This window comes from Phoca vitulina, unplaced genomic scaffold, assembly GCF_004348235.1.
Source record: "Phoca vitulina isolate PV1807 unplaced genomic scaffold, GSC_HSeal_1.0 scaffold46, whole genome shotgun sequence".
Taxonomy (NCBI): Eukaryota; Metazoa; Chordata; class Mammalia; order Carnivora; family Phocidae; genus Phoca; species Phoca vitulina.
Window position 1 is genome coordinate 7,008,811 of NW_022589749.1, and position 23,900 is coordinate 7,032,710.

General features: G+C 51.4%; 1 protein-coding gene across 6 annotated transcripts in view; it reads left to right on the plus strand.

The window, feature by feature from the left end:
• Positions 1-23,900, plus strand: part of HECTD4 (HECT domain E3 ubiquitin protein ligase 4) — a 178,441-nt gene that overhangs the window by 143,946 nt on the left and 10,595 nt on the right. For 5 of the 6 annotated variants that reach the window (XM_032431524.1, XM_032431527.1, XM_032431526.1 and 2 more), the window contains exons 54-67: positions 68-204; positions 2,540-2,700; positions 5,390-5,571; positions 6,719-6,924; positions 7,229-7,359; positions 7,854-8,059; positions 9,669-9,848; positions 13,157-14,463; positions 15,466-15,673; positions 18,162-18,385; positions 18,476-18,627; positions 20,327-20,433; positions 20,944-21,067; positions 23,146-23,336. In XM_032431524.1, coding sequence (XP_032287415.1) covers positions 68-204; positions 2,540-2,700; positions 5,390-5,571; positions 6,719-6,924; positions 7,229-7,359; positions 7,854-8,059; positions 9,669-9,848; positions 13,157-14,463; positions 15,466-15,673; positions 18,162-18,385; positions 18,476-18,627; positions 20,327-20,433; positions 20,944-21,067; positions 23,146-23,336 — 3,516 coding nt within the window. The remainder of the gene's footprint in view (positions 1-67; positions 205-2,539; positions 2,701-5,389; positions 5,572-6,718; positions 6,925-7,228; positions 7,360-7,853; positions 8,060-9,668; positions 9,849-13,156; positions 14,464-15,465; positions 15,674-18,161; positions 18,386-18,475; positions 18,628-20,326; positions 20,434-20,943; positions 21,068-23,145; positions 23,337-23,900) is intronic. The other variant, XM_032431525.1, reaches the window with a different exon arrangement.

Consider the following 23,900-nt stretch of genomic DNA (forward strand, 5'->3'; position numbering starts at 1 on the left):
AAATACAGGATCCCCAGATGATAATGGTACTTGCTTCTGAAAAAACTTCTCCCTTTGCCCTCCTCAGGTCTCACAGTAGTAACCCGCTCTCCAGACAGCAACAATGTGGCCAGCAGTACTGTGGGGACTGCCCTGCCAAAATTCGCCATCCGGGGGATGCTGAAAACCTTTGGGCTTCATGGAGTTGTCTTAGATGTTGATTCAGTGAGTAAACAGCCTTTTATATACATGGGGACTTTCATGCCCAGACTCCATGTGTCTTAAAAAGTGATCATCCAGGGTGCCTGGGTGGCTCAGTTGGTTAAGTGTCTGCCTTCAGCTCACGATCTCAGGGTCATGGGATCGAGCCCCATGTTGGGCTCCCTGCTCAGTGTGAAGTCTGCTTCTCCCTCTGTCCCTTCCCCTCCCCACTCCACCCCCACGCTCATGCTTGCTCTCTCTCAAATTAAAAAAAATTAATAAATATTTTTTTAAAAATGTGCAATCATGCAGATGGATTACTCTTCAGACTAGGGTTGGAGAAAGTGAGCTAAGTGCTCACACCAGATGGCTTGCCTGAGGTTTTTTCGTGGGCCCAGATCAGGGCTGATGATAGATAGTGATAAGCTCTTAATCCTCAGGGCTGTCAGCCCTTCAGACCACGATGCCCCTGCCAGCATTTTGTCAGCCATGTTCAGACCATCCCTATATTCTTCCTACCCAAGTCCCGGGAACATTCTCCCGTGGTCCTTGGTAAATGGATGATTTGTCTTTGTCATGACTGTTACAGACACAAGTCGAAGAAATAGTTTTATGATTTTGATCACATCATCTTGCTGGTTCTCTCAGCCTGTTTTCCAGTATGTAACACGAGTGTATTAAACCTATGGGGTTCTCAGCAGGGGTGGGGGGTGTGGGCGGGGAAGAAGGAACAAAAGACGCATGCGGGCAAAGCCAAAGCTTTCTTTGGTCGCACGCATGTGCTGGTGTTTGAGAAGTTTCCCGTGCAAGAAAAACTGATGAACTAATATCTAGTTCAAGCCTAAGAGTCTCTGATGAGAAAGGATCTATGGCCAAGTAGAAAAGCTAGAATCTACCTAGATAGAGATACAGAAACCGGTAATGTTAGGTACCATTAATGCTTTGAAATGGAAAGCTTTATATTTTTACTGACTCCGTGTCACCCAAACTTAATTATGAATCATTAAATTTTTTTAAGATTTATTTATTTGAGAAAGAGAGTGCACACATAAGAGCAGCGGGGAGAGGCAGAGGGAGGAGGGAGAGAATCTCAAGGAAACTACTTGCTGAGCACGGAGCCTGACATGGAGCTCGATCTAATGACCCTGAGATCATGACCTGAGCTGAAACGAAGAGTTGGACATTCAACCAACTGAGCCACCCAGGCACTCCCTGAATCATTAAATTTTTAAGAGAGGCTATTGACTGATGGTTTACTAAGGTGAATGTCCAAGTAGAAAATTCGATTAGTAATACTATCAATCTCCCGTTGCCTTCTGATACAAACTTCTGACCTGGTTATCAGAAAGTATATAACTGATTCGGCTCAGGTCATGGTTCTGGGGTCCTGGGATCGAGCCCGCATCAGGCTCCTTCCTCAGCGGGGAGCCTGCTTCTCCCTCTGCTTGCTGCTCTCCCCCTGCTTGTGCTCTCTCTCTCTGGCAAATAAATAAAATCTTTAAAAATAATAATAATAATTCTGTTATTAAGTAGTTTGATTCTTTTATGTTTTAGTAATAATCCCTAAACAAAAATTACGTTTGTATTTGAATCCAAAGCGTATATGCATGCGTTTACTTTTTATTTTCCTGCAATAAAATGGAGCTATTAGATTTCCTGCTTTTCCAAAATTATTATTTTTTTAAAGATTTATTTATTTGAGAGAGCATGAGCGGGGGGTGGGGTGGGAGCAAAGGGGGGGAGAGAGAGAGAGAGATAGTCTCCCCACTAAGCACAGAGCCCGACGTGGAGCTCAATCCCTTGACCTTGAGATCATGACCCGAGCCAAAACCAAGAGTTGGACGCCCAAACTGACCAAACCACCCAGGCGCCCCATGCTTTTACAAAATTATCAACATAAAAACAATGAACATAAAACAAAATGCACTGAATTATTACTGAAATATAGCACTGTTGTTCAATTTTTTTTTTTTTTAATTAGAGTTGCGGGGAAGGCCAGAGGGAGAGAGAGAATCTTAAGCAGGCTTCACGCCCATCACAGAGCCCAACACAGGGCTCATTCCCACAACCCTGAGATCAGGGCCTGAGCCAAAACTAGAGTCGGATGCTTAACCGACTGAGCCACCCAGGTGCCCCTGTCTTTAAATTTCTAATTCATGATTACATAACGGTTAAAATTTGAAAACCAGCATGAAAAAACTAAACACACTATCAATACTAACCAGTTGTCTTTGACCTTTTAAAGACTCCGTGACATGAAACTAACATTATTATATATACATACATATGTATTTTAAAACTTGAAGGGGAAAAGTCAGTGCCCAAAAAGTCAAATAGACCTTTCCTTGAACTGTTGTAGGTGAATGAATTAGTGCAGGTAGAAACGTACCTCCGAAGTGAAGGCGTGCTAGTCCGATACTGGTATCCTATTGATATGCTGGAAAGGCCCCCGGCAGGCTACCGGAGGACGGCCACCAATGGGCTGGTCACGCTTGACAATACCAACCTTCAAATTCACAGGTAAGATTGAGCCCTTCTTTCTAGTGGATCACAGAAATTCACTTATTATGTCTTTATCACATGTACCATTTGTCATTGACAAGCTTTTCCTTCAAAGCTAAGAGTTAGAAGGAAGCTAGTAAAGTAACAGCAAAATTGCAGGAGTTGGGAAGAAATGTCGTGTGGGATCTGGTGTCACCCAGCCTATGCCACAGGCACTCTGCTGTGAGCTGCAGGGAAGAGGGGGGATTGAGGGGTGGCTGGAGATCTGGAAGAGTGTGGAAAGTTGTAAAGAGTAAAGCCAGTCCAGAAGAGATAAGTAAGCCAGTCCAGAAGAGATGTCCAGGCCCAGTGTGGGCAGCCAGCTCATTTCTCCATTAAGCTAACGAGGTGTTCATTCCTGAATGTGTGTTTTGTGCCTAGCACTGGGCGGGGGTCTCTAAGGAAGCACGTTCTGCCCTTGGTGGATTGTCTTTCTCCTCTAATTCAATTGCCGTGGCTTTCCATTTCCCTTGGAGTAGAATTCAAACTAGTAACCTACCTCACGAAACCCCTACCTGAGCCCCAGAGTCTCTGCTTCTCCATGGACTCTCCGTCAGCAGTGCTGGCTTTTCCACGTCTCTCTGACCCGACGCTCGTGTCCTCCGAGGTGTCTCTGCATGTGCTCTTCCCTCGGCCTGGAGCGCTTTGCTCAGAACTTTGCATGGCGGTCTCATTCTTGTCATTCGGATCTCATGTCACCTTTCCAAAGAGGCTTTGCCTCACCATCTAAAGTAAGCGCGAAGCCGCATGTTGTCATAGCACTGCATCTTACTTCCTTTCCAGGACCTGATGATCTTGCCTGTGAGTTTGGTTTAATTTATTAATTGTGTTGTGTCTCCTCCTCCTAGACTGTAAGGTTTCTAAAAGCAGAGACTTTGATTCTTTGCTAGAGCCCCCCATTTCTAATCAGGACCCTGGCTCATGTTGCAAGCTCAAAATATCTGTTGAAAAGATACATATATATGGTTGAATATCAATATGATAGTCTTGAAAGCTTTTAAAGCTTTATTTCATAAGTCAGTTGTATTTTTAGCAAATGTCTCTGATGGATATAAATGCCCTTTGGCTAGCAACTGAGTGAAAAGGCCAGAAAGTGCTTTGTAAGGTTATCGTCAGGCTGTAGATGTAGGACATTTATTCTCAGGATTACGGTGGTGATCTCAGTATCAGAAGAACTAAGAAATATGCCACACAGGTTTGTTTGATCAATAAAGTGACTGGATTTCTCGTCCCAGGACAGATTTTCCTCAGAGGTGTGCTCTGCCTAACACGCTCACGTGGCTTTGGGAGAGGACCTAGAGTGGTAGACGGCTCAGCCGTAGCTTCAGAGGCACTGAGTCTGCAGGGACAGAGCAGGGACTGCTGGGCAGGCCCAAAATAATCTCACTCCAACTGCAGCCCCTGAGATCTGAGGAGGAAGCGGTGGGGAGTCAGAAAGGGCTTGTGTTCAGACCTCCTCTGTGTTGCTGCCCCGGCCGCTCTGAGCTGTGTCTGTGCAGTTAGCGTATGGACTTCCGTGGAGGGAGGAAACAGGTAGGGAGAGGTGGTTTGTTTTAACGTCCAGCCTGAGAATATTACAGGCTGGTGGAGATGAGAAAGAAACCACCTACATGCAGCATCTTAGCTGTGTTTATCTTCATATCTGTACAAACTCATCAGGGCTTATGTGGCTTCTTTAATTACCGTTATGCCTAAATGTGAGTTGTGATAGATCAGCATTAAATTTAATTCAGATCAGTAGGCAATACAGAATGAGCCCTGATGGCTCCACGTGGATTTGAAACCTAGACTTTTTAGAGACAATAGGGCTGCTTCTAACTTGCCTTTTTAGTTAAATGCTTAATACCAGGAGAATTTTTAATAATGGTGATTAGCTAAAGAAATACAGGGAGCCTCCCCAATGCTTAGTATTAGATTATTTGCCAAGAGATGCAATTCTAAATGAGACCTGCTTAGTCACTAATGAGCTGTTATTCAAGGCGAATGCCAGTTACTTCAGAAATTCATCACACACAAAGGGTTCACAGTGAATTTTTTATAAGAGCTTTAGTGAGCTGTAGTTCACGTACCGTGTAGCTCACCTATTTAAAGCATACAAGTCAGTGGTGTTTAGTATATTTACAGAGGTGTACAAGCCTCACCACAATCGCTTTTAAAACCTTTTCATCACCCGAAAGAGAACGGCCGTACCCATTCTCTCCTCTCGCTCAACTTTGTTCCGTTTCTATGGATCTGCTTGGTTCTGGACGGTCTGTGTGAATGGAATCACGTACTCTGGGTCCCTCTGTGTCTGGCCTTCTTTTCTTGGCACAATGTCTCCAAGGTTGATCCATGTAGCAGGTGTCGGTGCTTCATCCCTTACTGCTGGATAGTATTCCACTGAGTGGATTTACCATTCTTCGCTGGATGGACGTTTGCCTTGTTTCCAGTTTGGGGCCGCTCTGAGTAGTGCTCGTGTGAACATCCATGTAGAAGTTTTGTGCGGCCCTCTATTTTCACTTCTTTTTCCACAGTGATTTTTGAGTAGAGAAAATCCAAACATACTTAAACCTGACTTTTTATTTAAGACCCAAGTGACTAGCCTGGCGTGCGGAACCCGGGGCCGGAGGAGAGGCCTGCGGCCCGGCCCGAGCCCCGGCGCTGAGCGCACCTCCTGCTTTCCCCGCAGAGAGCTGCTGCGGTGTGAGGCGGCCCTGGCCAGGCTGTACTGCCGCGTGGCCCTGCTCAACATCTTCGCCCCGAAGCTGCCACACCTGTTCACCCGCCTCTTCCACATCCCCGCCATCCGGGACATCACCCTGGAGCACCTGCAGCTGCTGTCCAGTCAGCTCCTGGCTCCTCCCCTCCCAGGTGAGCCTGGCTTCTGGCTGTCCCTGGCGACATCAGCTCAGGGGGGGTGGCCCTGAGAGCGAGCCCGGCCCCCAGGCAGGAGACTGGGGGTGACGGACTCGCCCTCCGGGTGGCACAGGCCTTCAGGCTCATGTAGATAAACGGCCCTGAACAGTCACGATGATCTGGGCAGTGCTTGCTCACTTTGAAAAATGAAGTATGCTACATGACCTATTTAGTCCCTGACCTGTTAAGCACTCACTGAGCTTCCCTACCGAATTGTGGATCGAAGAAAATTCAGCATCACTTAGGAAATCCTGTCACTGTGCTGTTCCTACAGACATTCTCGCAGGCATTGTTCAGAAAGGAAGATGCTCCTTTTGCCAAGCTCCTCCACAGCAGACCTCACTGGTTCATTGATTTCTGGTGGAGCTGTTTAAGTGGGCCAGGTTGTGTGCATCTGCTAACATTGGGGCCCTTGGTGAGGCCCGATGCTGTGTGTTTGCTCCCCTGGCGAATGCTAAGCGATGAACCTGCTCAGCCCAGCCCAAGACCGAGGGGCCCCTCTGTGTCCCCCACCCCAGCACCTCAGCCTCCGCCTGCTCCCCTTGGCCTCCCAGCAACTAAAATGGGAGCAAGAGGTGAGAGGGCAGACGGCACTCAGGGCCTAGCAGGCATCTCCCAGCTGTGGGGTCCCATTCAGTGTGTGGGGTCCCCTGGCCCACCCCCAAGAACTTAGAGGCTCCAAAACATCTGGAAAGCTTTTAAAGTGTTTGTGAAGAAGCTTTGCCGTAATGACCTAACACTGGCTTTACACACTCCCTAGCGGTTCCTTGGGGCAGCTCGGGAGGGGCCAGGGCACACGAGTAGGTCAGGCTGCAGGAACCCCTGCATCTAAGCAGCTCCATTTCTGTTTAAGATAGACTTGGCCCACCACTTTAGGTTTTATTTTAGGAAACACTTTTGTTGCTTTAAAGAAAGGAAAAATTCAGACCACTGATGTGAACCCCCCTCTCCCAACCTGCCAGCCTGCAGGATCTGATTGGTAATGTCTTACCTGAGACTCTGTGTCCGAGCTCCCCCGGGCAGCTGCTCACTGTTACCCAGGCTCTGCCCGCCGTTGGCATCTGCAATTCTGGTGAACTTAGATTTTCTTTCCTGGCCGCAGATGGCACCATCAGCTCCAGCTCCATCCTCCTGGCGCAGTCTCTGCAGCATTGCGTCCACTCCCAGAACTGCTCGGCCACTGATCTCTTCTACCAGGGCAGCTCCCAGACAGTGCGAGAGTGGCTCAATGTGGCCATCACCCGGACCCTGCACCAGGGCGAGGACAGCCTGCTGGAGCTGACGAGACAGATCTGCTCCTTCCTGCAGGTAGACGGCTAAAGCTCTAATGTCCCTGAACCAGGGTTATAACTTCTAATTAGAAGTCTTACTGGCTTGCTGAAAATGATGCTCTCTCTTCCCCAACCCCCCTAAGCCCCGCTGAACCAGTGTCCTTTACCTCATGGCTTTCCCGCCTTGTCCCATCCATGGTGGCCTTCCTCCCGGAGGGCTTTCTTATCCCCGGAGCCTGTGGCCGCGTATGCATTGGCTCTGTCCTTTGCCTGGTAGTTGGGAGATGAAATGCTCTCCTGTGTGTGGCCTGTTGCTTCCCTTGTTAAATCTCTCTTTGCAGACAGCACCCGAGCAGTTCCCCTCCGAGGAGTTCCCGATTTCGGAGTCCAAAGTCAACATGGATGTTAATTTCCCTGGGGCGGCTTTTGTCGTCGTGTCTTGCAAAGAGAGTCAGTCTGGATTCCGCAAAGAGTAAGTTGCCTGTTCTCCAGGAGAGCTAATGGGAGAGAAAAGAAAACTGGAGGGGCACCTGGGTGGCTCAGTCGTTAAGCGTCTGCCTTCGGCTCAGGTCATGATCCCGGGGTCCTGGGATCGAGCCCCGCATCGGGCTCTCTGCTCCGCGGGAAGCCTGCTTCTCCCTCTCCCACTCCCCCCGCTTGTGTTCCCTCTCTCGCTGTGTCTCTCTCTGTCAAATAAAATCTTTAAAAAAAAAAAAGAAAGAAAACTGGAGTCTAGTGAAACTGACAGAAGAAAAACTCAAATTGTTTTTAGTCTTTAACACATACCGGTAGTATTTGAAAATAGTCTGTAGTTCCTCCCATATTTCCATGTTTGGGAAGTGTCCTTATAAAGGACGACCTTCTAAGATGTCATGGGAATGACTTACAAATGCCCACTTCTTACCGTCCATCTCCTCCCTGGCATGAGCGGCCAGACTCTGCTGAACCTCCTCCCCTCCTCCACAGCTCCTCCCTGTACAAGGCGCCGTGGGCACGGGTGCTCGTGTATGGGCTTGGCCACAAAGTCAAGCGAAATGGCCAGCTAAACCTGATCGAGGCCGTCTGTTACCCACGGGATGCGTCTCCGGCCAACACTGGCCTCACGCCGCCGCCGACCGCCAACCAGTACCCCTCAGTGATCCTCTCCACAGACAAGGTCCACATCAAACTGGGTATGTCTCTGAGTTGGCGCTTGGTGAGAACAGCGTGAAGTCGTTTTTGGCTTTCCTTTTTGAAGATAGAAAGGATTTTGTACCTTGCTGTGTGTTGTCAGTAAAGAACAGAAGTGCTCGGGACAGTATATTTTTGGGGGAGGAGATGAAATGAGCACCTTTCCTGCCTGGGGCAGGCCTGGCAGATGCTGCCCACACGTCAGTGGGGATTTCCTTTCCTTTCCTTTTGCAAGTGTGCGCTCTTCAGAGTGAACTGAACAGAGTGGTCCTTTAGCGGCAATAATCCCCGCTGCCTTCCTCCAGCGCTCATTAAAACCGAATTCTCTCGGGTGCGAGTGGCTCCCTGGGGCGCAGGCCACAGTGAGCGTCTGTCCCTCGTCTCCGTGGTAAATGGCCCGGCGGCCGGGAGGGAGGGCTGGGAGGTCCCATGGGTCTCGTCTCCTTGCGTTTTTTGCTAAGCCTGCGTGGGTTTAGGTTTAGGGGAGGGATCTGCAGATCCCGAAGCTGCCCCCTGCTTGTACGCCCCACACACCGGGGCCAGCTGACTCTTTCCAAAAAAACGCACAGAAGCAAGGAAAACCTGGTCACAGACTTTCACTGCACTTCCTGTCATGTTTGACAAGAAAGGACGGACCTGTGTTTGCTAGAGACGATTCTGAAATGTATTTGACGTTCCAGGCAAAAATTGGGCTTTGGCTTTTCCACAGCCCCTGTCCTAGAGACCTTGCAACTTTAGGGAATGAAACGAAATGAGATTTTTGCTAAACAACTAGATGATCTCTCTTCATTAGGGCCAATTTTTTTCATAGTGCTTTGCCTATACTAACTGTTCTTTAAACTTTATAATTAAATAAGCAGAAGATCTCTATTTTTTCGTTCCTCAGTTATCACCATATAAACGTTCACCCCAAAATGCAGGCCAATCAGCATGGTGCCTGCTGACTTGTCCAAAGACCCCCAGGTCCCTGATGGCCTGACTTATGTCTGGTCAGGGCCTGCAGCGGGCCTTGGGATATGGTGCAGGCTATGAGAGGGGATCAGGGCTTGGGGCCTTTTTCCTCTTGCTGCAGCATCTCTGGCCAGATTCAGGCCTGGCAGAGACACAAGGTAATAAGAGAAAATCAAAGCCCAAGGTCCTGGTAGTGCTAGTCTGGGGTGCCCCTTGCTGGTCCACTCTGTAACCAAATACAAGCTTAATGGTTTCATGGGATTACAGCCACACCAAATGGCTAATTATTTCTTTCAAGCTGGGAATATTTCAGTGAAGCATCTTTTAAGGTCTGACTTAGTATTTCCATGCTGGCTAATCAGGCTGGTTGGTATCTAACCAGCTGGGGAATACTTATCCTTCCCCATTCTCATTGCTGCCCTTTGTCCCCTTGTCACACCGACAAACGGACTCTTTGGAGGATGTCCTCAGGCCCCTCCCGCACCTGCAGCTGACTCGGTCTGGAGCGCGGGAAGAGTTACGTTTCCTTTTGCCTCCAGCAGATGAGCAGGGGGGCTTTCCAGCCCTGTTCTTCCACACACACCTGGTGGGTCCTGTTCTGAGGCTTGTTTGGGTCATGTGCTGCCGATTATGAGCCTTCCTCCTCGGCCGCTCTTCTAGGGGTGTCTCCACCTCCTGGAGCCGTGCTGGTGTTGCACTCTCTGCCCCTGGAGTTCCCTCTGGCTATGGCCTTCGCCGAGCAGCTGCTGTCCTGGAGATCAGAGGATGGCGAAGGGAGATCCGAGGATGAGCCCGACACCATCCCAACATCTGTTCTCCTACAAGTTGTGGAGCTGCTGGGTAAGGCTGACCCTCCCTCAGGACAGGGCCCGCGAGAACTAGGGGAGCTAGCTCAGTGCCTGATGAAGGCGCTCGCCCGCTGGTGGCCTCTTGTTGGGTTGCTGTCCGTCCTTTGAAAACGGCTTGCGGAGCTGATCGTAGTGTAGAGCCTAGCCTTCTTGGTGGTGGTGCTGGTGTGGTGTGGTGTGTTGTGTTTAAGATGGATTTATTTTGAGAGAGAGCATGGGCGGGAGGAGCAGGGGGCAGTGGGAGAGAGAATCTCAAGCCAACTCCGCACGGAGCCCGACATAGGGCTCGATCTCACAACCCTGAGATCACAACCGAGCCAAAACCAAAAGTCAGACGCTTACCTGACTGAGCCACCCAGATGCCCCTAAAGCCTAGCCTTCCAACCGCATGACGTACAGGGTGTTCTCTTTATTTTGAAGGTGGCAACTAACCATGGAAATAAGATTAATTTTATCACACCTTACTTTAAAACACAAATATATGCCGTTTTTATAACTTTGGAGGTAAAAGGTAGTGTGGGAGTAAGTAAATAATGTTGCAAAATCAGACATTATGACTTCATAGTTCCTGAAAGGTTAAAAAGGGGTTGTATTTTGGTAAAACTCATAGAAAGGTAAACTTAAGAGTTGTACATTTTGCCATATGTAAAGTCACCTCACATTCTAAATAAATATTGAACATCATTAATGATACATCTACTTAAGTGTTCAGGGATAAAACAGACTAATGTCTGCAACTGTTTTGAAATAATCAAATACTAAGCTGAGTTTTTGGGTGAATAGAGGGGGAGATAGGTACATAAGAGCAAATACGGCAGTGTTAATGAGAGAATGTAGGTGGTGAGCATACAAGTATTTACTGTCTAAGTAGTTCAACTTCCCTATATTTGTTTTAAAAGATTTTATTTATTTATTTGAGAGAGAGCACAAGTAGGCAGAGCGGCAGGCAGAGGGAGAGGGAAAAGCAGACTCCCTGCTGAGCAGGGGGCCCGACACGGGACTCGATCCCAGGACCCTGGGATCATGACCTGAGCCAAAGGCAGACACCCAACCGAGCCACCGAGGCGCCCAACTTTCCTATATTTTTGAGATTTTTTAATGATGTTGGAGGGGAAAAGATGTTGCAAACTTAAATGCTTCAGGGGTCAGACAGATGATGTAAATGGGGGAAATAGGAGAGTGGTCCAGGCCACGTCATGCTCTGTCAGTCCCTGAGCCCTGTCCCTCCTTGCTACATGAGAAGGTGGCCCCAGTCCTGCCAGCTATTATTACTTTTTATTTCAAGAAAAGCTAGTAATGGGGGCGCCTGGGTGGCTCAGTCGTTAAGTGTCTGCCTTCGGCTCAGGTCATGATCCCAGGGTCCTGGGATCGAGCCCCACATCGGGCTCCCTGCTCCGCGGGAGGCCTGCTTCTCCCTCTCCCACTCCCACTCCCCCTGCTTGTGTTCTCTCTCTCTCTCTTTGTGTCAAATAAATAAAATCTTTAAAAAAAAAAAAGAAAAGCTAGTAATGTAGATATTGATGTGAATTTCCCAGGTTTTAAATGTTGGCAACTAAATGAAATTCTTTAAAATACATTGGGCAAGGGATGAGGGAAGGTGAGTGGGGGACCACCGTGGGAGGGAGAGTTCCGTGGGCAGTCTTCGCTCACGGGCCGCCATTCGCAGTCTGGGTGGAGGAGAATTCTGTCTAAGGCCGTCCTCTTACACAAATGGCAAATGGCAGAGGAAGGACAATGGAGGGGAGGTCCCATGAGCATCGGAGGGCGGGGCTGCAGACCCGGTAGGCACTTGTTCTCTCTGAATGGCTTTCTGAGTGCCTGCATGGCATGAGCAGCATGAGTTCATTTCCAGTTAAAGTCATGAAGCAACGTCACCCCTAAGAGATCAGGCATCTTAGTGTGAATTTAAGATGCGTGTCTGGCACAAACGGGATCTTGGTACAAACCTGTGACCCATCTTGTTGTTCTAGACTCTCCTTCCTGAACTTCAGTCCTTCTCAGGCCATCTTTATGTAATTTCCACCATGTCTACGAGTCATGCCTGTCAGCATTTATTGATTGGGTTTTTTGGCGATCAGCTCTTTTCTCCTTTTTTTAAACTTTGATTTTAGGGCACCTGGTTGGCTCAGTTAGTTAAGCATCTGCTTTTGGTTCAGGTTGTGATCTCAGGGTCCTGGGATCAAGCCCCCCACATCAGGCTCCCTGCTCAGCAGAGAGTCTGCTTTTCCCTCTTCCTCTGCCTCTCCCCCTGCTTGCGCTTGTGTGCTCTCTCTCTCTCAAATAAATAAAAATCTTAAAAAAAGGGGCGCCTGGGTGGCTCAGTCATTAAGCATCTGCCTTCAGTTCAGGTCATGGTCCCAGAGTCCTGGGATCGAGCCCCGCATCGGGCTCCCTGCTCAGTGGGGAGCCTGCTTCTCCCTCTCCCACTCCCCCTGCTTGTGTTCCCTCTCTCGCTGTGTCTCTCTCTGTCAAATAAATAAAATCTTTAAAAAAAAAAAAAAAAAAAACTTAAAAAACAACTTGAATTTTAAAGGAAACTTTATGTTGCCACTTTAAATGGAAAAGTAGTGTCCCTTGCCGTAACTAGAAGGTTAACTATAAAATAGTTTCTGTTAAGAAATTCTGACCATTGTTGCCTGTCAGAGGCTCTGTGTCTGTAGCCCACTCTCTGTCAAGGATACACCAGCCCTGCAGTAAGCCTTTCTTGTTGACGAAATCAGGGCTGGAAGAGGAGTTAGGAATACCGTGGGGCATCTGGGCGGCTCAGTTGGTTAAGCGTCTGCCTTCGGCTCAGGTCATGATCCCTGGGTCCTGGGATCGAGCCCCTCATTGGGCTCCCTGCTCAGTGGGGAGTCTGTTTCTCCCTCTGCCTCTGCCCCTCTCCTCCCTACTCGTTCTCACTTCCTCTCTCTCAAATAAATAAAATCTTTAAAAAAAAAAAGGAATACCTTGTCAGTGTGTATTTCTGGGCTTTCTGATAAAATTGGATTGTGTGCCCCCAATAGTAAGCATCTCAAGGTTTGGGAAATACTGTTCTTGTGACTTGTCACCCCACTCACTTGATAACCTTATAAGAAAGAAAATGATTTTTTGGGGTGAGCCACAGAACCCGGCTCCGTGCGATGATGTGGCCCAGGGGTTAAGGCCGTAGGCTCTGGGGGCAACCAGCCAGGCGTGAGCCCTTTGAGCCTCTGTGTTTTCAGCTGTGGGCTGGGGATGAACAGCATAGCTCCAGGAACAGTCCCAGGTGCGGGGCAGGTACGAGTGATCGCCGCTCTTGCTGTTTTGTATTTGCCTCAGGAAACTTCCTGTGGACCACAGACATGGCGGCCTGCGTGAAGGAGCTTGTTTTCCATCTCCTGGCGGAGCTGCTGCGCACCGTGCACTCCCTGGAGCAGAGGAAGCACCCTGCCGGCCTGTCCTCCTCCATTGCCCTCCAGCTGAACCCCTGTCTGGCCATGCTGATGGCCCTGCAGTCGGAGCTCCATAAGCTGTACGATGAGGAGACCCAGAGCTGGGTCTCGGGCGGCGCGTGCGGGGGCTCGGGGGCGGCGGCGGCCACGGACCAGGGCAGGTTCTCTACGTACTTTCATGCGCTCATGGAAGGCTGCCTGGCGGTGGCCGAAGTGACCCTGCCCACCAACATGAGTGTCACAGCCAGCGGGGTGACCTCAACAACCGCCCCGAATCTCAGCGACTCATCGTCCTCCTCATCCTCCTCCCCGGGACAGACACCTCAGAGCCCTAGCCTCCTGTCGAAGAGGAAAAAAGTGAAGATGAAGCGGGAAAAGGCCTCCTCCTCCGGGAAGCGCCAGTCGTCCCGCTCAGTGGAGTCAGACCCCGCCATGCTCAGCATTGGGGGCAGCAAGCCGGAGGACATGCTGTGGTTTCATCGAGCCCTCACCCTGCTCATCATTCTCCGACACCTCACCAGGAAGGACCCGCAGGGGCTGGGTGTGACCAGCGACGCCATCGCCGATGCTTGCCAGGCCCTGGTGGGCCCCACCGCCCACAGCCGCCTGCTGGTGATCTCTGGAATCCCCACCCACCTGGATGAGGGCATCGTCAGAGGGGCTATCCGCAAGGCCTGCAATGCCCATGGCGGGGTCTTCAAAGATGAGATCTACATCCCCCTGCAGGACGAAGACCCCAAGAAACCGAAGGACAAGGCCGAGGGTGGTGACGGCAAAGCCGAGCCGGAGAAGACCCTTGGCTTCCCCAGCGCAGACAGCTTGGAGGTCAGCACGTCCAGCAGCCTGACCCCTGCCATGAGCATCAGCGCGTCCGCTTCCACCAGTCAGGCCTCCATCTGCAGCTCCCAGGGTATCTCACAGACAGCCAGTGACCTCTCTGTGGATCCGCTGCCCTCAGGCCTCGAGCCGCCCATCCCTCCTGGGGTATTGGAGCCCCACGTGGTGTCCAGCCAGGAGAGTCTAGACATCTCCCTATGCAGCACGGGCAGCCTGGGCAGCCTGGGGAGCCTGGGGGAGCCGCTGGACAATGCCGAGACGGCCTCCGTGTCGGACGTGGGCTCCATGTACACCGTCACGTCCCTGGACAACCAGCCCCTCGCAGCGCGCCCCATCAAAGGCTTTGCGGTCGTGGAGGTAACGGCGCTCACACCTTGGCAATCACTAAAATCATGAGCGGCTTGAATCCCCCCCCCCCCCAAGGGGGAGCCTAAGAGAAGCCTCTCTAAACCTTCCAGTATTATTTCCAGGGGTTTAACTGATAGGTGATGTTGGGGCACGTAGGGAGCTCCCTGAGGCAGTTGTTGGAAACCACGATGATTTATGATGTTGATTTTCTGTGTCTGAGGTCACATCTCAAAGAGTGATGTCAAGTCTGATGTCATGAAGTAAATGCAGTTTGTTGCTGAGTGTGGGAAGGAGGCAGAGGGGTTCGAGGGGCCTGACCTTTGCTGGTGGATGGGCTTTATCAAGTGCATTCCAGCTCAGGCCCACCGCTATACATTTGAGTGGCCTTGGGTTGTTTTAGATGTTGCCATCAGCAGGAGGGGTCTTCACTGATCCTTATGAGAATAGACTTGCCATTCTGTTCCGGGTGATTCTGATTTTCCAGTCACATTTCCACTTCAAGATCCCCTCTGCTTCTTGGGCATCCTGCATCCTGTGTCTTCACCCTTGTGTAAGGGGAGTCAGGCTCAGAGTAAAACTGTCCTTCCATTATTGGATATGGAGAGAAAGGCACTAGAGGGGAATGTGTGTGCATCGCTTCGCTCTCCCAGGGAGCTCTGACAAGAGAGCTCCAGAACCCGATGATTGGTTTCTTCCCTGGAATCACTTCCATTACTCTATGCACCTTCTTCCTGGGGGCTTTCTCGGAGGTGAGCGTGGACTTTAGCTCCCTGGGCATCGAGGTAAAACCACAGACCAGGTCAGGGTTTAGCAACAGACATTTCCGGCTGAGATGTTCCCCTCGAGTTACTGCTGTTGGCGGGTGGCAGAGATGTTCCCAGGGAGGCCAGCTCATGGGCATCAGGCAGCACACACAACACTTAGGACAAGGAGGGGACTTCAGGGCAGGGCAGGAAGGAAAACAAGGTCATTCCTCTACTCCAACCCTCACCCTTGTCTTTGTTCACACAGATAAGATCCCGAGCCAAAATTGAGAAAATTCGAGCAAGTTTATTTAACAATAACGACCTGATTGGTTTGTCAAGTTTGGATGGTGAAGATGAATTGATGGAGATGTCAACAGAAGAGATTCTCACTGTATCTGTAGTAAATCAGAGTCTGTTTGATACTCAGGGGAGCCCAGGGTTAGAAGATTACTTCAATGATAAGTCGATTAAAGGTGGGTTATGGATTTTTTTTTTTTAATTAATAGACTTTTGGGGGAGCAGTTTTAAATTTACAGAAAAAAATGAGCAAAAGTCTTCTCTTTCTGTATCCAATATGCCCTATTTTTAACATCTTACCTGAGAAAAGAACTTTGGGGGGCCCTCTTGGGGGTTAGAGATTTGGGAAATGATGCAGGGGGCCTTGGGGAGATGGGACAGACGTTCTTTACTTGGCTCATGGAAGCTGTCAGAGCTGTGAGGGCCGTGAGGGCGCCCCTGCCTCTGGCCTGCCGTGCTCTAGCCTGCCCAGACCACTGGGAAGGGGTGTTCCTATGCAACTGACAAATCGCTAAATTCTACCCCTGAAACTAACACTACACTGTATGTTAACCAAATTGAATTTAAATAAAAATTTTTTTTTAAAAAGTGGGCTTGCATTCAAGTCCCATTTTGCTTTTTGTCTAGCCAGACTTCCCTTTGTTCAAGTTCAGGTGTATTTATTCTGTCCCGTGGAGCTAGAATATACCAAGTACATTGCTGGAAATCATTTGGTCACGTGCCTGTGGACAGTAAATGCCTCCACCTTTACACTAATTCTTGGGGAAGAAACCGTTCCATCTCCTCTTCACCGAGCCCCACTTTGTCATTCTGACGGCTCTTGTCTGGTGTCCCCACTTCTTTTGTACGATGTGGAGCGTTCATCCAGGTCACATCCCCGAGGCCCTGCTGAGCAGAATCAAGCAGCAGACTCCTGCCTGAAGCCAGCAGCTTGCCCCAAGCTCTGCTCCAGAAAGCAATTTTTCTTCTTTTTTTATGATTGCAATACTTTGTGTGGTCATTTTTATTTTGTACTAGTGTTCAAAATTTTTAATCCATGTATTTAGGATTTTTAAAATTTATTAGAGAACACGAGCAGTGGGGGGGCAGAGGGAGAGGGAGAAGCAGACTCCCCACTGAGCAGGGAGCCCGATATGGGATTCGAACCCAGGACCCTGGGATCAGGACCTGGGCCAAAACAGACCCTTAACTGACTGAGCCACCCAGGCGTCCCTAGATAAATAGCACTTTAATTGAATATTTATAGAAGTCAAAATTAATGCAAAATATTCACAATGAATAAAATAGTAAAATTTTAAATAAAGACAGGATCAGTATTACTGATTATTTCTTTTGTGTCAGGCTTTAATGTGGCTTGGCACAATACTGTTGATATTTTGCTTGTGTGTGGGTGGTTTGGTTTTTTTTGTATCAATTTTTATTTCTCTTTTTTAACACTACATTGAAATACATATCTTGATCACTGAGTTTTTGGGGAATCTTGCCCTTGAGGGGGCTGCCTGGTGCTCCTCACCCTGGTCTTGGCCCCAGTCCCTTATTAGTGTGCATTTGGCCCCTCAGCACTCTGCGGCCCACGTGGGGAGGACTGGTGTAAGATCGGGGGCCTTTTTCTGCCATAACTCATGGTCTGGCAGCCTTTTCATACTTTGAATCTGAATTTAGACCGAGCTCCTGATCCTGTTATAGTCAGACCTTCCACATAAGGTACTCGGTCTCTCGGTAACATTAGTGGCACATGCCTTTTGCTAGAGACTAAGTTGTGGTTCTGCTGAGTCAGCTCTTAGGGCTTGGCCACCTCTTCCCCACACCTGCCCCCTGCCCCCCGCCAGCCTGGAGGGCCGTTAGGCCCGTGAGGCCTCTGGGCTCCAGTTCCCACAGTCGGGCCTGCCCTGGGGGCAGCTGTGGTGTGTCGGAGGGAGAGGTGGGGGGGGAGGGTGGGAAGGAGAAGGGAGTGATGAGCAAGTACCCCTCGCCTGGGCCCCTGGCCACGAGAAGCATGAAGATGGGGTCCTGATGGGCCGCTGGGGCCCACGTTCTGGAGCACTTGTTTGGGCACAAAAAGAAATTGTTTTTCTTGTGCTCGGGGACAATTTTGTTACATCTGAGAGAACTTTCTTTTCCCACCTGTTCATTGTGCCAGTTTTGAAACATCCTCTGTAATAATGTGAAACTTGCTTGACAACTTGGGCTTTGTACCAACAGTGCTTGCAGGCTCCGGATCCTTTTGTTCATTTGGACCTGCCCGTCACAAATGTGTTAAGGTAGATTAAACTGCTGTGATCAGTAGCCCTGAGAGTACAGGGTGTCAGGCCCAGTGGAAGCATGTTTCTTGCGCATGGATGACTCAGGGCGAGGGCTGGGGTCCGCCATCCCAGAGGCTTGTCATTTCTGTGCAGCCAGTGGAGGGGGTGAGCGCGAAGAGAGCAGACGGCCCACATCACAGGACCATGCCCAACCGCAGAGAGAAGGCTGGGTGCGCGGCTGGGGGGGGGTGCGCCCAGAAGGCGGAAACCAGGTTTGGGTGCATAGCTCGTCATCCCCACTAAACATCTGTTATCTACCTGCCAAAATGAGTTGTTTATGAGACTCAGGCAGCTGTGAGGCGCATCCGGACGTGGCCCATTCACGGCAGAATTGTTTTGTCCTCTGCCGGCTTGGCAACAGGTGAGAAGCTGGTGCCCGGTGCCAGGGAGGTGCTCACGGAGATATTTAAGAGCTGTGCCCATTCCGAGCAGATGCTGAGCCTGACACCAGCAAAGCCCATCAAAGTATCGGACATTTATCTTAGCAAAGAGCAGATCAACTCCCAAACGCCAGGCAACCTCCTCCACCTCTTCTTCACCAACGTCCGGCCTCCAAAAAAGGTGCTGGAGGACCAGCTCACCCAGGTAGCTGCCCATCCCCGCCGTGCTGGTGCTGGGCCTCGGTGCGCCTTGGGGCAATCCTGAGGACCCCTCTCTCCCTCTGGTACCCCACAGATCCTGAGGAAATACGGCGTGCCAAAGCCCAAGTTCGACAAGAGCAAGTACAACAAAGGCGGGAAGGAGCAGCACCCCGTGAAGGTGGTGAGCACCAAGCGGCCCATCACCAAGCCGCCTGCCAAGGACAAGGCTGTGCTCAACAGTGTCAGGTGGGCTTCCGAGGGGTCAGCACATGGGCCGGGCAGGGCACCCAGGGCCGCCGCCTCTGAGGCTTCCTGCGAGGCTCTCTGTACCTCTGGGAGCAGACCCCCTGGCCCTGCTTTGTGGCTCGATCATGTGGGTCCCCGGCTTCATCCACTGAAAGAGAGCGTTTCATTTTATCCATAAGTATAGTAAGATCTGGACCACACAGGCAGGCAAAAGTAGACTGGTCTAAAGTCATAAACCATCCAAAATGTACAGAATTGTTTAAAAAAAAAAAAATTCTGACTTCTTTAACCACACAAATAATGCATAATTATTATAGAAAAACTATAAAATGCATATTGAAAAAAATGTGATTACCCCACACACCACTTATAACATTTAAGTGCATAACCTTCTATTGATGCATGTGTATTATTTTCTTAAATTTTAAATGGCTGAGGGGCGCCTGGGTGGCTGAGTTGGTTAAGCATCCAACTCTTGATCTCAATTCAGGTCTTGATCTCAGGGTCGTGAGATTAAGCCCTGAGTCGGGCTCCACGCCTTGAGATTCTGTCCCACCCCACCTTCCCCCCACTTGCTCACTCACTGTCTCTCTCTAAAAAAGAAAGAAATTTTAAATGGTTAAAAAAGTACAACATTCAAACGCATGTGCAGCAAAAAGCCACTCCTCTTCTCCTTCATTCTCAAGCCTCCCTGTCCCCCTCGGTGAGACCGTCAATGTTACGTCGCTAGTCTTCTAGAACTATTCTGGGTACGCACAAGCAGATGGGCCCTTGCCCAAATGTCCCCATACCTCACACAGTGCCTGTACCTTGCTGTTTCCATTTACTGCTAATCTGGCAGGTGATTCCATATCTGCACAAAAAGAACTTCCTCGTTCCTTTTTTTTAAGATTTTATTTATTTATTGGAGAGAGAGAGCACGAGTGGGGGTGAGGGAGCAGAGGGAGAAGGACAAACAGACTCCCTGCTGAGTATGGAGCCAGACACGGGGCTTGATCCCGGGACCCTGACACCGTGACCCAAGCTGTAGTCAGACGCTTAACCAACTGAGCCACCCAGGTGATCCACCCTTTTTTTTTTTTAATAGCTCCATAATATTTCATGTGCGGATATATATACGTATTTAGTAGAATTTTCTGTAGACATAGGCAAATGACTCGGGAACTCAAAATTGAAACTGGTAGAAAAGTGTTACCTGGCAGGAGCCTCTAGAGGAATTGTTTGAAGGATCAGAAAAATAAAGTGTCTTTCTATTAATTAATCATATGTAAATAGTGCAATAGAATTTCCTGTGATGGAAATCGGTGCTGTTTCCCTGTCTGGCTGTCGGATGCAGTCGCCACCAGCCACGTGTGGCTCCTGAGCCCCTGAAATGTGGCTCAGTACAGAACTGAACTTGTAATTTTAATTTAAACTTAAGTAGCTACATCTGGCTAGTGACTGCTGCTTAGTGCAACTCTGAAGGACATAGAAGGGATGAAAAGCATCTCTTTGAGGTTTTCCGCATTTAAAGCATCAGTTTGTCCTCCTGATTTGCTCAGTGAACTTCTTGGTGAGAACAGAGCTGACCTTGTTCCCCGTGGGAACCAGTGGCCGTGGTTGGGGGAGTCTGACCTAGTACGTGTGTGAGGCTCTGCGCATCCTCTGTCAGGATGAGGTGTGAACGCAGGAATTCTGATTGCAATGCTCTGGTCTACAGCAGGACTGCCTTAAGTGAGAAGAAGCCAACTGTGAAGCCCAAGTCCCCAGAAAAGAGCAAGCCAGATGAGAAGGACCCAGAGAAGTCACCCACCAAAAAACAAGAAGGTGAATGAGCAGCTTGGGCCTGAGACTGTTGGGCCCCCGGGACCGGCCTCCGAGCTTTTGCCTGAGTGACTGGGCTCCCTTGGGGTTTGGAACAGGCAGGGCCTCGATGCCACCTTTGACCATGAATTTATGGAGGTCAGAGTAGCAGCTCCCAAAATACCATGCATCCGGGGCGAAGAGTAGGTGATGGCGATGGAAAATAAAGATCTGGAAACCTGCTTAGAAATTCGCTTCCAGAAGGCACTTACCTGGGCATTAGAACTTGAGCCTCATAAAGGCCCAAGCAGAGCTGGAGAAGTCAGCCTGTGGCTCGCTGAGCCCGGGAGGTCAGGGGTCATGCTTGGTCTGGGCAGCCGGTGGAGGTGGCCAGTGACAGACCCTGGCGGGCCGGGAGGTGGGGCGCCGGTGGATTGGGCCCTGCTGGAAATCCAGGCCACCAGGGCATGGAGTGAGGCCCCTGCTGTAGGAGGTTCTTCCAAACTCCTAACTGTCTCCATGCTTCTCCATCAGTCCCTGAGGAGAAGTATCTAACCTTGGAAGGATTTCACAAGTTTGTTATTGACCGAGCCAAACAAGACATCCGTAGTGTCTGGAGGGCAATTTTATCCTGTGGTTATGACCTTCACTTTGAGAGGTAAGAAGTTGTCCCCCAACCTTGTATAAAGATTGTTTTTGGCCACCAGAAGCATCCCCAAGAAAATCCTTCCTGGGAGCCATTCCATCTGCCATTCTAAATGCCTACTGAGTTTCTAATTTTTCATAATTTTCAAAGTGGATTTTAGAACCCATTTGGAAACAAACTCTGTTCTAAACAACAAATTCATCTTCTCGCAGTTCTGGAAGTCAAGGTGTCAACAGGGTTGGTTTCTCCTGAGGCCTCTGGTTGGCTTGCAGATGGTCACCTCCTCACTGCTCACGCGCCCCTGCCTGTGTGTGGGCGCGTCCCTGTTGCCGCCCCACTTCTGAGGGGGACACCTGTCTACTGGTCTGGGCCCCACCCTGAGGACCTCCTTTAACTCAATTAGGCCCTGTCTCCTAACAGTCACACACTGGGATTTAGGGCTTCAACACAGAAATGGGGGTGGGAGGCCGGACACACTTCAGTCCCTAACGGGGACAATTTTTCATTCCAAAGACTCTCTGTTCCTTGGCGTCCCGCTTTGTCTCTGAGTCCCCATTGCCCGCTCTCCTTCCCTGCCAGGCAGGATCTCACCAGGTCCCCAGGGCCAAACAAGAATGGTTTCCCCTTTCTAGCTATAAGGGAGTCCCAGGCCGGCCCGGTGCTTACAAACGGGAAGAAACCTCCGTGCCTTCACTCTGGCGCTCACCCCAGGCACGCAGCAAGATGGGCGGGCGTCGGGGAAGGAACGGCTGCCCCGAGCACGCTCTTTTGAAATCCGTGTTCAGGGTTCAGAAGTGGTTTGCTGCTTGGCACCATCATTTTGTACAGAAGGCTCAGAGTCCTTCCCCGGACCAGTTCTGATTTATTTTAGAAGCCAGTAAGAGAGAGGACTTTGGGGCTTTTTGAAAAGTAGAATCACCTGTTTTGGACTAGAAAGTGCATTTGAAGTGGGAAGGTTGCCGATTGGGCTGCAGACGAATTCCCACGTGACACGTTTGTTACAGCTCGACGGCTCGCTCATGGGCGCCCTGACGCCTCCTTCCCTCCTTCCCCCACCTGGCCTAACGGCAGCCAGTGACATCAGCCAGCCTGGAGGGGGCTGTGGGGGGGACCCTCCGGCAGAGGGGATCCCCTTCTGGAGGAAGCTGTCTCTCAGCACTCCTCGGGTAGGACCCACGCGGCCTGTGTGGAGAGGCTCGGCCCCTGCCCCCAGATAGGCCCTCCTGGCAGGAGGCACCCTGTGTGGCATGCGGCCCAGGGAGGTGCCCAGGGCTCCGGAGCTAGAGGCGCCCATCGCCCCGGCAGCCTGCCCGCCTTTCTGGCGCCCCCAGTTTACGGGGCTGGGCGAGGCCGGGCACACTCACTGAACACCCCGGCGGCGTGTGCAGGCGCAGAGGAGGTTGCCCGTGGGTCTGCGCCCAGGGTCATCGCTTTGTAAAGCTTCAGTAAATGGGTCTCCCGACATTTTCAGGGTGTAGGTTTTTTCAGTACTTAGAAGTGGGTGCACATGAGACATCTGCTTTTTTTCCTGTTTCCACCTCACTCGGGGTCACTGAGGCGGATGATGCAGCGGTCCCGCCTTGCCGGGCACTCGGGTGGCGAGCAGTGTCCCGTCGGCTAGAGCGATGCCCCCCGCCCACCCCTCTGCCCGTGCCCGGAGCTCCGCGTGCCAGCCCTGCCTGCTGCCCGGGGGCCACGGCTTCAGTGAGGCCGGCGGCTGGCGCTCCTCGCGCCCTTGGCCGTGAGCCTCCCAGGCGCCGCCAGCCTACTGCCGCTGGCTGCACTTCGTCTGGGACCACACCGGCCCCAGGAAGCAGCCGTCTCTGTGGCCCAGGGACCCCAGAGCCCCGTCCTCAGCCGGCCGCCGTCTGCTCACGTGCAGGAGGGGGGCCCGTGTGGGCGCGAGCGGCGGGGCCCGGGGTCGGGGGTGCCGTTCCCACCCTGCAGCCTGTAGGCTCGCTCCTCCTGGGGGCGCTCCCCACCTGGGTTGGGCGCCAGGACGCCAGCTGCGGGGCGAGGCTGTGTTCCGGGCGTCCTCGGGAGCTGGGACGTGGCCCCTGGCCCACCTCGCCCTTCTGGCCCGGCCCCAGGTGCGCCTGCATTGACGTCCGACACGCGCACAAGGCCTCAAGGAAGTGGACCCTGGAGATGGACGTGGCGCTCGTGCAGTACATCAACCGGCTGTGCCGCCACCTCGCCATCACGCCCGCGCGGCTGCACCCCCACGAGGTCTATCTGGACCCCGCAGATGCCGCCGACCCCAGAGTGGCCTGTCTCTTGAGTATGTGGGCCGTGGGGGACGGTCTCCCTGCGCGGCTTGGGGGCATCCTAGATAGTGCGGGGAGCGGGGTGGGGGGGACCTGCTGTGAGCCCTGGGGGCAGAGAGGAGCATGTGGGGGGGGACACGAAGCTGTGATTGCAGGTGCATTAAGTGGGCGAGGCCCCGCTACGGGTTCCTTGCAGGCAGGCGCGGGAGTGCGTGCAGCGGCTGGGGGGCCCCGGCCACCACCGTTACACCCAGGCCCTGCCCGGAGGCCACCCCAGATGCCAGGCGGGGGTCGGGAGGGAGCGGGGATCAGAGGCATTATCCCTCATCACGAGAGAGCAGCGCGGCTTCATTCAAAGCTGGGAATGCGCCTGCACACGCAAGAGCCGACGTTCTGCGTAAATCCATCCCTGGGAGGCGACCCTTGTCACAGCACGCTGGCACGTGACCCCCAGGCTGGCTTCTGGGCCTGCGCACGCGTGCGCCACGGGCGGCTTGGGAGTCTGCCCACCCTCGCTCGGCCGCGTGTCCTGGGCCTTTGCTCTTTGCTCTTCCGGGTACTTTGAAGGCAAACACGGG